The sequence below is a fragment of the Scyliorhinus canicula genome, chromosome 16 (assembly GCF_902713615.1).
Source record: "Scyliorhinus canicula chromosome 16, sScyCan1.1, whole genome shotgun sequence".
In the NCBI taxonomy this organism is placed as follows: Eukaryota; Metazoa; Chordata; class Chondrichthyes; order Carcharhiniformes; family Scyliorhinidae; genus Scyliorhinus; species Scyliorhinus canicula.
In genome coordinates this window covers 132,439,218-132,450,119 of record NC_052161.1, presented here as the reverse complement: position 1 = coordinate 132,450,119, position 10,902 = coordinate 132,439,218, and the positions used below count along the sequence as shown (strand labels likewise).

The window sequence follows — 10,902 nt, the reverse complement described above, 5'->3', positions numbered from 1 at the left end:
TGAGCTCTCAAAAGCGGAATTTCCTTAACATTGTGACGTGCAGAATTCGGAATAGTATATTTTTGCCCTGGACTGAACTGAAGGAATCAGTGTCACAGGAATGAGGCAAGTTACCTTTGATGTGAATGAGAGTGAAAGTGGTTAAGTTGAGGTTAGGTGCTGCAGTGTGGAAGTCCCCAGAATACTTACCGAGCAGGGGAGAGACTGTGATCCAAGGTCGAGCGTCCGATCAAGCCCAGGGTGAGGTGCAATGTCAGCTTGTTTGTCTCCCCTGTGGAGACCATGAACTGCGACTCAATTTGATTTTGAACTGGTTTTTGGAGCAAGCAATGGATCAAGGGATTGCCCTGCCCACCCTGCGCATTTGTAAATTTAAGAATGGAATAAAATTTCTAAAAGGCTATTCTTGGGGGAAGCTAACCCATTGCACTCCTGGTGTGCTGAGACATGCAATGTTGCCAAACATGGGCTATTTCACTGCATGATTTCTGATAGTGGGGGAATTCGTCAGCGTTTTTCCCTTATAACTAACAATAGATAGAACCAATTCTGCATCATATGTATTGAACGAGAATATTAAAGATGCAAAGTTCCCATCGGATTTATAGTTTTTTTCTCGAGGGGTTGCGGTGTTGCATTCCGCAGTCAATACAATTCTGTTCCAATAGGGGGAGCAGGTGTTCACCAAAAGTCATCCTGGACAAAGCACAGGTTTCCCAGCAGTTATTTTGCTCAGATTGGGACCACCCAGATTTTAAGTGTAATTAGTGCCCTTCCAACTTTAACCTAAGGCATGCCTTCGGGAAGCCTATGGGTGCGGGTGCGTTGCCGGCGGGAAAAGTGAATCCCGACGATAGAAGAATTCTGGCTAAAATTCCAAGCATTGCTGTTTTTTTAATCTCTTACAATTACAACCACCTGCATTTAGAAGGCACTGTTTAACATTTTATAGTGCATGGCTCATCCGGCCTGCCGCCAGGGTACCCACCACGGTGGAGTGTTCGCCCTGTGTGACGCAGAGCCGCTTAATGTCAGTGTAAAGGAGCAAGCTGGAGGGGCAGTGAGTTAGAGAGATGGAGAACTTTAAGGAAGGAATTCCAGAGCTTAGAGCCTAAGAATAGCTACTAACGAAGGAAATTGAGGATGTGCAAAAGAGGGAATACGTGGACTACATTTAAGTATGATAAATATGCCTCTCAAATCTACTGAGTTCAGCCGAATAGTCCAATTTTTAAAAAAATGTTCTTCCGTACTATAGCACAGAAAGACAGATAATAATAATACCGCATTGTCACACGTAGGCTTCAATGAAGTTGCTGTGAAAAGCCCCCAATCGCCACATTCCGGCGCCTGTTTGGGGAGGCCGGTACAGGAATTGAACCCACGCTGCTGGCATTGTTCTGCATTACAAGCCAGCTGTTTAGCCCACTGTGCTAAACCAGCCCCTATGTGTGCATTTCTCCAATTTTCCCTCTTCAAGGTTCTAACTCATGCTGGGGTGGGGTATCCACGGAAGCCTCAACTAAGAATGATTTTTAAAAATAAATTTAGAGTACCCAATTCATTTTTTTTCCAATTAAGGGGCAATTTAGCGTGGCCAATCCACCTAGCCTGCATATCTTTGGGTTGTGGGGGTGAAACCCACGCAAACACAGGGAGAATGTGCAAACTCCACATGGACAGTGACCCAGAGCCGGGATCAAACCTGGGACCTCAGTGCCGTGAAGCAGCAATGCTAACCACTGCGCCACTGTGCTGCCCCCTCAACTGAGAATGATAACATAGACATCATAATTGACCCCAATGCCTCCTGGGCTGGGGACAAATGGGTTTCCCATTCCCGATATTGCCCCGAATGGCAAGTGTGTGCATGGCTGGGGAGAGGATGGGGTCTAATTGGCTAAGATGCCCTCTTCTATCCCCTTTCTTACCCTTATCCTATCTCTTCCCCTCCCACTCAGAGACCAGTGCAGCACAGAAGGCCATTTGGCCCATCGAGACTATACCAAAATACCTACTGATGAATCAATGAGTATTGAATAAAGAAAGACTTTGCATTGTGCAGTGTCTTTCATGATATTGCCAAAGTGCTTTACAGTCAATGAAATCATTTGGGAATGGCTCACTTTTGAAATGTGGGGAAACGGCACAATCAATTGGCACACAGCAAGACTCCACAAACAGCAATGCTCCACATCCCGGTCTTTAGGATTAGTGATGTTTAGTGATCGCAGTGCATTGAGCATTTAACGCTGCCTCAGTAAAGCCCTTCGTTCCCTTCACCCTCTGGTGGTTCTCACTGAAAGTGGTGCAAAAACAAAATGGTTATCAGGGAGTTTCTTAAGTGGTTTATTTTAAATGGTCAAGACCCTTTGGGAAATGAAGACATGGTGCTGAGAAACTAACTGCATAGGGATGCAAATAAATTGGTGCACAAAGATCTACAGATGTGGAAAATAGGCTGATGGCAATGTCTTCTGCACCACTTCTTTCCATTACATTGTTATGGCATCCAAGAAAATATATAACATTCCATGAACTGTGTTCTAAGTAACATCACACACATTTCTTTACAAGAGATACATCCCCTCTGTTCACAATAAGGTCTGGAGAACAGGTAAATTGAGTGGTCGTTCCTTGATTATATACAAGATCGATAGGTTTGCAATATTCCAGGGTTTCGACAGGAGTTTCTACAATTGTGTTTGTCTGTCATGTCACACTGATCAGAGGTAAACCATTCCATCATATTAGGTCTCTAACAGAGTGAGTAGTGCTATGCAGTAAGGTATTCATGCATTCTCAATGTAATTAACTTGTTTCAGGTACCCATACCCGCTGAACTGGGGCACAAAGCATATTATACATTCAAATATTGCCTGGCCAGTGATATTTCTTTCCCCGGTTGGTGCCCTCGCAATCTTCTGGCCAATCTGGGGGAGGCAGTGGTGTAGCGGTGTTGTTGCTGAACTGGTTATCCAAAGACCCAGAGTCATACTCTGGGGACCCAGGTTCGAATCCCACCGTGTTGGATGGCGACATTTGAATTTAATATTTGAAAAAAAAGTCTGGAATTAAAAGTCTGACGATGAAAGCATTCTCGATTGCTGTAAAAATCCATCTGGTTCATTAATGCCCTGTAGAGAAGGAAATCTGTCCCCCAGACCCAAAGCAATGTGGTTGACTCTTCAATGCCCTGGGCAATAAATGTTGGCTCAGCTGACGACGCAATGAAAGAATAATAATTTTTTAAAAAGAGCCTGGCCGCATCCCTTTGCCTTTCAAACCCCACTGGGAGACATGTAGGGAGCCACACACACTTTTCCCAGCTCGGTTGAGATGCCAGCAGCAGTGACAGAGCCCATCCTTACTGGCCACCCGGGTCCACCCATGTCAACGTGCCGCTCTCACGTGTGGCCCTTGGTGGCGAGCATCGGTGGGGTAAATGACAGACCATGCCAGGTTTTGCAACTGATCCTGCTCGGAAGCACGCTCAAGAGGCTTCACAAGTTGTTAACCGAGCCGGGTTGATTTTTCCCATCAGCGTGCCTGAGGTGTTGGGTCTGACCCCAGCAGCGTGACCTATGGCAGACCCAGCTGAGATCAACCAACACAGCGCGGACTGTCTTGCTTCTCCAGTTGGGTAGTGCACTCGTCAACTGAGTCAGCGCATGCTCAAATAAACCATCACTTTCCCCCACCCATTAGCAAATGCAAACTGGACCAATTAGCCAATATTCTCAATGCGCAGCACTGTACTGTTGGCCAGTTGTGTGTGTTCAGCTAGCACGCCCCATGGTTCAGAATTGCACTGCCAAATTTTACTGATGGAGAAAGGGATTGATATTACACCTGGAAAACATTAAATCAGAAGTGGGGTTTGTTTTACGTGTAGCAGATCTACAGACTATTATCGCCACAATAGTAGAGAGGTCTGGATCATTTTTTCCACACAAATCATTGTGCCCAAGCAATTAGCCAGGGAATGCTGAGGAATAAGTAGGGGATAACAGGACATGTGTGACAGAGGTGGGAGCAGGTAAACGTACGAAAGAACCTCCTCAAACTGGGGATGTTGGCCTGTGAATTACATGGGTGATATGATCTGAAGAAAGAGCTTCTAACTAGCAATGGGCCCTGCGGCGCTGGCCCGGCATGTTTAGCGGTGAATTAACCCTTCGGATCTGGCTCCTACTGAACAGCACAATCTACGCTACAGCAGAATGGAAGAATGCTCCGAGGGCCCGTTTTATTCCTGCTTTGCCCCGTCTCCTTTCTTCAGGATGATTTGCCGTTGCCATGGTGCCAGTTTCGATTCGTCGTAACCAAGAGTCCGCAGGATCTCCGACTGCTCCTTAAGTTTATCCTCTTCATCCTTCTTCACCTTCTCCTCCTCTTTCCTAATGTAGAGGTCACAAAGCGTTACCGTCAATCATGTAAAGAGTACCTCTGAGGACGTTGCATGAACTGGCCCTGAAATCTAGTCATTAATTCCTCTTGAACAACATTCTTGTGAAACTTCCCTTTCCACCCCCGCCCGCCGCTGCCAACTAACTTTCTCTCCTCCTCTCCTCAAAGGTCACACTCGGTGAAGCGACCACTTCTCATGTCCAATTTTCACCAAAGGGTAGCTGAAGGCTACTTGACTTTGGAACTGGGAGGAACAGGTGACCTTTGACTTATCATTCCTAAAGCTCTCCATTGCCGTGGGATTTCCTCACCTCGTCTCTGGGCCTGTTATAGACTAATTATAATCAGCCAGGATCGCAATGAATGGCGGAGTAGGCTCGAAAGGCCAGATGGCCTCCTCCTGCTTTCATTTTCTATGCATGTAATTGACGGAGACTGGTCACGATGATTACCAACAACCCAATTGTCAGTGAATCATGTAATTACCAGGATGTTCTAAATGGACATTGGCCTATTTTTGTCAAACAATTCCTCTGTTTCTATGGAAACACTGGGCTGGATTTAGTGCTCCCAACAGGTTGGCAGTTGTAGGCCCGACGTGCAGCCTCCTCTGATATTATGCAGGCCTGCCCATCACATTGTCCGCTCCGCTGGGCTTTGTTAAATCCAACCCATTCCTAGTGGCAGAAATCCGACCCCCACAAGACTACCTATCTCGGTTAGGCACTGGCCAATCAGGGGCTGGCAACTTTCATTTGCCTGTGAGCGCAACTGGGAGCCACTGTTGGTAATGCATCTACCAGGAGGCGAAGATAAATGAGGATCCCAGGCTACAGGTTGGTTAAGGCAAGGTGGGGTTCAGGGGAATTGTCGAGGAGAGAGCGGAGTAAGGCGGTTTGGATGATAAGGCTGTATGGTGGGTGTCAGTGGGCAAACCCCCCCCCCCTCCCCCCACTCCTCCTTCCTAATGCCAAATTCCTCCATCGGGCACTAAGTGCTCCTGAAAGAGGTCCACCATTGGGTGGCCTTCAGATGGCCCGTAAAACCCATGTGACTAAGGAAGGAATCCTCAGACAACTCGGGGATAATTAAATGGCCTGTTAATGAGCCAAGTTAACCAGTGGACGAGTTCCCTCCATTACCCCACTCCCAGCTCTGACTTAAGGGGAGGTCAACACCCCACCCCTCGCCAGCCGGTGATTATTCAGGCCTGCCCGCCAAGTAGTCCGCTCTGGTGGATTCCATTACATCCAGCCCATAGTGACAGCCAGTCTAGATCAGTCCTCTCTTTACCCAATGTTTTCACATGTACATTTCCCAATGGTGAACTACATGAACCCTGGACGTTGCTTTTCCTGTCGCCCTTACCCTAATCATTGCGCTATCATATCGGAATATCACATTGAGGCCTCTTGGGAGAATTGGGGGTTGTAGTGAGAATGTCACTCGACTAGTAATCTAGCAGCCCAGGCTAATGCTCTGGCGGCAGGTGTTCAAATCCCAACGCGGCAGTGAATGTAATTTAAATTAATAAATCTGGAATTGAAAGCCAGTCTCAGCAATGGTAAACACGATAACTATCATCGATTGTTGTTAAAAACCACCCAACTGGCCCTTTAGGGGAGGAAATCTGTGTCCTTACCTCCTCCAGCCTACATGTGACTCCAGACCAGCGGTTGCCTCTGAACCACTCTCAAGGGATGGGCAATAAATTCTGGCCTTGCCACCGATATCCACATCCCATGAATGAATAAATGATATCATTCACTCTCTCAACCACCCTGAATTAAATGACCTTGTTATGAAAAAGACCACTGACAATTTATATTCCAGTTTAGAAGGAGGGGGAGGAAATGCAATCAATGCAAACAGATCACAAAGAATGGGTGGGATTCTCTGTCCCGGGATGCTGAGATCTCCTCCCTGATGGGACGGAGGATCCGACATCGGGATGAAATCGGGATCGACGCCGAGTGCTGACCTGATTGCGATGCTCCGACAACCCGGTTGGCGGCAGGAATGAGGTCCATGCCACAAGCCGGCGGGAGGGGGGGGGGGTGTAAATACATGCAAAAGGATCTTAAAGACCCATTTGCACCATTTAGCAGACCCTGCACACCATGCTCCAGCCTTCCATGAATCTCCAGTCCCCGTGACCGGGAATGATGAGGATGTGAACCTCTTGTGGTCTCTACCAGCATGCCACCCCCGCAACATTTCACTGCCTGCCCACACCTCTGTGGTATTATCATATCTATCAGCATTGCAAGGGTTAATAGCTACGAGAGGCAGCTACAACTATATAAGGCAGTGATAGAACATAGAACATTACAGCGCAGTGCAGGCCCTTCGGCCCTCGATGTTGCGCCGACCTGTGAAACCCTTCTACACTATTCCCTTATCATCCATATGTTTATCCAATGCCCATTTAAATGCCCTTAATGTTGGTGAGTCCACTACTGCTGCAGGTAGGGCATTCCACGCCTTTACTACTCTCTGAGTAAAGAGCCTACCTCTGACATCTGTCCTATATCTATCTCCCCTCAATTTAAAGCCCCTTGTGCTAGCCATCACCATCCGAGGAAAAAGGCTCTCACTGTCCACCCTATCTAATCCTCTGATCATCTTGCATGCCTCAATTAAGTCACCTCTTAACCTTCTTATCTCTAACAAAAATAGCCTCAAGTCCCTCAGCCTTCCCTCATATGATCTTCCCTCCATACCAGGAAACATCCTGGTAAATCTCCTCTGCACCCTTTCCAATGCTTCCACATCCTTCCTATAATGCGGTGACCAGAACTGTACGCAATACTCCAAATGCGGCCGCACCAGTGTTTTCTACAGCTGCAGGATGACCTCATGGTTCCGAAACTCAATCCCTCTACCAATAAAAACTAACACACCGTCCGCTTTCTTAACAACCCTATCAACCTGGGTGCCAACTTTCAGGGATCTATATACATGGACACCGAGATCTCTCTGCTCATCCACACTACCAAGAATCTTACCATTAGTCCAAAACTCTGTCTTCCTGTTATTCCTTCCAAAATGAATCACCTCACACTTTTCTGCATTAAACTCCCATTTGCCACCTCTCAGCCCAGCTCTGCAGCTTATCTATGTCCCTCTGTAACTTGCAACATCCTTCCGCACTGTCCACAACTCCACCGACTTTAGTGTCATCTGCAAATTTACTCACCCATCCTTCTACGCCCTCCTCCAGGTCATTTATAAAAATGACAAACAGCAGTGGCCCCAAAACAGATCCTTGTGGTACACCACTAGTAACTGGACTCCAGTCTGAACATTTCCCATCAACCACCACCCTTTGTCTTCTTCCAGCTAGCCAATTTCTGATCCAAACTGCTAAATCACCCTGAATCCCATGCCTCTGTATTTTCTGCAATAGCCTACCATGGGGAACCTTATCAAACGCTTTACTGAAATCCATATACACCACATCAACTGCTTTAGCCTCGTCCACCTGTTTGGTCACCTTCTCAAAAAACTCAATAAGGTTTGTGAGGCACGACCTACCCTTCATAAAACCGTGTTGACTATAGCTAATCAAATTATTCCTTTCCAGATGATTATAAATCCTATCTCTTATAAACCTTTTCAAGACTTTGCCCACAACAGAAGTAAGGCTCACTGGTCTATAGTTACTGGGGTTGTCTCTACTCCCCTTCTTGAACAAGTGGACAACATTTGCTATCCTCCAGTCTTCTGGCACTATTCCTGTAGACAATGATGACATAAAGGTCAAAGCCAAAGGCTCAGCAATCTCTTCCCTAGCTTCCCAGAGAATCCTAGGATAAATCCCATCCAGCCCAGGGGACTTATCTATTTTCACACTTTCCAGAATTGGTAACACCTCCTCCTTATGAACCTCAAGCCCTTCTAGTCTAGTAGCCTGTATCTCAGTATTCTCCTCAACAATATTGTCTTTTTCCTGTGTGAATACTGACAAAAAATATTCATTTAGCACCTCTCCCATCTCCTCGGACTCCATGCACAACTTCCCACTACTGTCCTTGACTGGCCCTACTCTTACCCTAGTCATTCTTTTATTCCTGACATACCTATAGAAAGTTTTAGCGTTATCCTTGATCCGACCTACCAAAGACTTCTCATGTCCCCTCCTGGCTCTTCTTAGCTCTCTCTTTAGGTCCTTCCAGCTAACTTTTAAGTCTCGAGCACCCTAACCGAACCTTCACGTCTCATCTTTACATAAGCCTCCTTCTTCCTCTTGACAAGTGATTCAACTACTTTAGTAAACCACGGTTCCCACGCTCGACCACTTCCTCCCTGCCTGACAGGTACATACTTATCAAGGACACGCAGTAGCTGTTCCTTGAACAAGCTCCACATTTCAATTGTGCCCATCCCCTGCAGTTTCCCTCCCCATCCTATGCATCCCAAGTCTTGCCTCATTGCATCATAATTGCCTTTCCCCCAGCTATAGCTCTTGCCCTGCGGTATATACCTATCCCTTTCCATCGCTAAAGTAAACGTAACCGAATTGTGGTCACTATCACCAAAGTGCTCACCTACCTCTAAATCTAGCACCTGTCCTGATTCATTACTGAGTACCAAATCCAATGTGGCCTCGCCTCTCGTTGGCCTATCTACACACTGTGTCAGGAAACCCTCCTGCACACATTGGACAAAAACGGACCCATCTAAAGTACTCGAACTATAGCGTTTCCAGTCAATATTTGGAAAGTTAAAGACTCCCATAACAACTACCCTGTTGCTTTCGCTCCTATCCAGAATCATCATTGCAATCCTTTCCTCTACATCTCTGGAACTTTTTGGAGGCCTATAGAAAACTCCCAACAGGGTGACCTCTCCTTTCCTGTTTCTAACCTCAGCCCATACTATCTCAGTAGACGAGTCTTCATCGAACGTCCTTTCTGCCACCGCAATACTGTCCTTGACTAACAATGCCACCCCTCCCCCTCTTTTACCACCTTCCCTGAGCTTATTGAAATATCTAAACCCCGGAACCTGCAACAACCATTCCTGTCCCTGCTATATCCATGTCTCCGAAATGGCCACAACATCGAAGTCCCAGGTACAAACCCATGCCGCAAGTTCACCCAACTAATTCCAGATGCTCCTGGCATTGAAGTAGACACTTTAAACCACCTTCCTGCCTGCTGGTACACTCCTGCAACCTTGAAACCTTACTCATGACCTCACTACTCTCAACCTCCTGTATACTGAAGCTACAATTCAGGTTCCCAACCCCCTGCTGAATTTGTTTAAACCCTCCCGAAGAGCATTAGCAAATTCCACCCCCCCCCCCCCCCCCCCCCCAACCAAGGATATTAGTACCCCTCGGGTCCAGGTGTAGACCATCCCATTTGTAGTGTTCCCACCTACCCCAGAATGAGCCCCAATTATCCAGGTATCTGAAACTCTCCCGCCTGCACCATCCCTGTAGCCACGTGTTCAACTGCTCTCTCTCCCTATTCCTCGTCTCGATAGCACGTGGCATGGGTAACAACCCAGAGATAATAACTCTGTTTGTTCCAGATCTAAGTTTCCACCCTAGCTCCCTGAGTTCCTGCCTAACATCCCTATCCCTTTTCCTATCTATGTCGTTGGTGCCTATGTGGACCACGACTTGGCGCTGCTCCCCCTCCCCCTTAAGGATCCCGAAAACACGATTCGAGACATCGCGGACCCTGGCACTTGGGAGGCAACACACCAACCGCGAGTCTCTCTCGTTCCCACAGAATCTCCTATCTATCCCCCTAACAATGGAGTCTCCAATGACTAATGCTCTACGCCTCTTCCCCCTTCCCTTCTGAGCAAGAGGGACAGACTCTGTGCCAGAGCCCTGTACCCCATGGCTTACCCCTGGTAAATCGTCCCCCTCACCAGTATCCAAAGTGGTATACTTGCTACAAAGGGGAACGATCACAGGGCATCCCTGTACTGACTGCTTCCTCCCAGACCCTCTCACTGTCTGCCATCTAGCTTCATTCCCAGGAGTAACTACATCCCTGAAGCTTCTATCATCCCTGCCTCCAGAATGATCCAAAGTTCATCCAACTCCAGCTCCAGTCCCCTAACACGGTTTCTGAGGAGCTGGAGATGGGTGCACTTCCCACAGGTGAAATCAGCACGGACACTGACGGCGTCCCTCACTTCAAACGTTCTGCAGGAGGAACATTACACTGCCTTCCCTGCCATTCCCTCTAGATAAAACAAGAAAAAGGAAGAGCTTACCTGATATTCACTCAACCCCTTAGATTAGAGGAGGTGGAAGGGTGGGGGACACTACAAGTGCAGTGTCTCGGGTTTAGCAACCGCCCAACTCATATACAGGTACTAACAAGGCCGCTTATCCTGCAAGGTAAGTTTTTAAATAGGGAAACTTACTTTCCCGACAGACCCCTGGCCACTGCTCCCGCCGAAAATCCAAAAATCTGATGCTACACGTTAGGGGAGGAGTGCATGCAGGAGTTAGCTCGTGAAGGT

At 47.3% G+C, this 10,902-nt stretch overlaps 1 protein-coding gene and 1 pseudogene across 2 annotated transcripts in view; one reads left to right on the top strand and one right to left on the bottom strand.

Moving 5' to 3' along the window:
* Window positions 1-368: 368 nt before the first annotated feature.
* Window positions 369-523, top strand: LOC119951091 (annotated as a pseudogene).
* A 1,810-nt stretch (window positions 524-2,333) lies between these two features.
* The window catches only part of espn (espin), a 194,402-nt gene continuing 185,833 nt past the window's right edge, over window positions 2,334-10,902 (bottom strand). For both annotated transcript variants that reach the window (XM_038773448.1, XM_038773449.1), the window contains one exon: window positions 2,334-4,400. In XM_038773448.1, coding sequence (XP_038629376.1) covers window positions 4,250-4,400 — 151 coding nt within the window. In that variant the 3' untranslated portion in view covers window positions 2,334-4,249. The remainder of the gene's footprint in view (window positions 4,401-10,902) is intronic.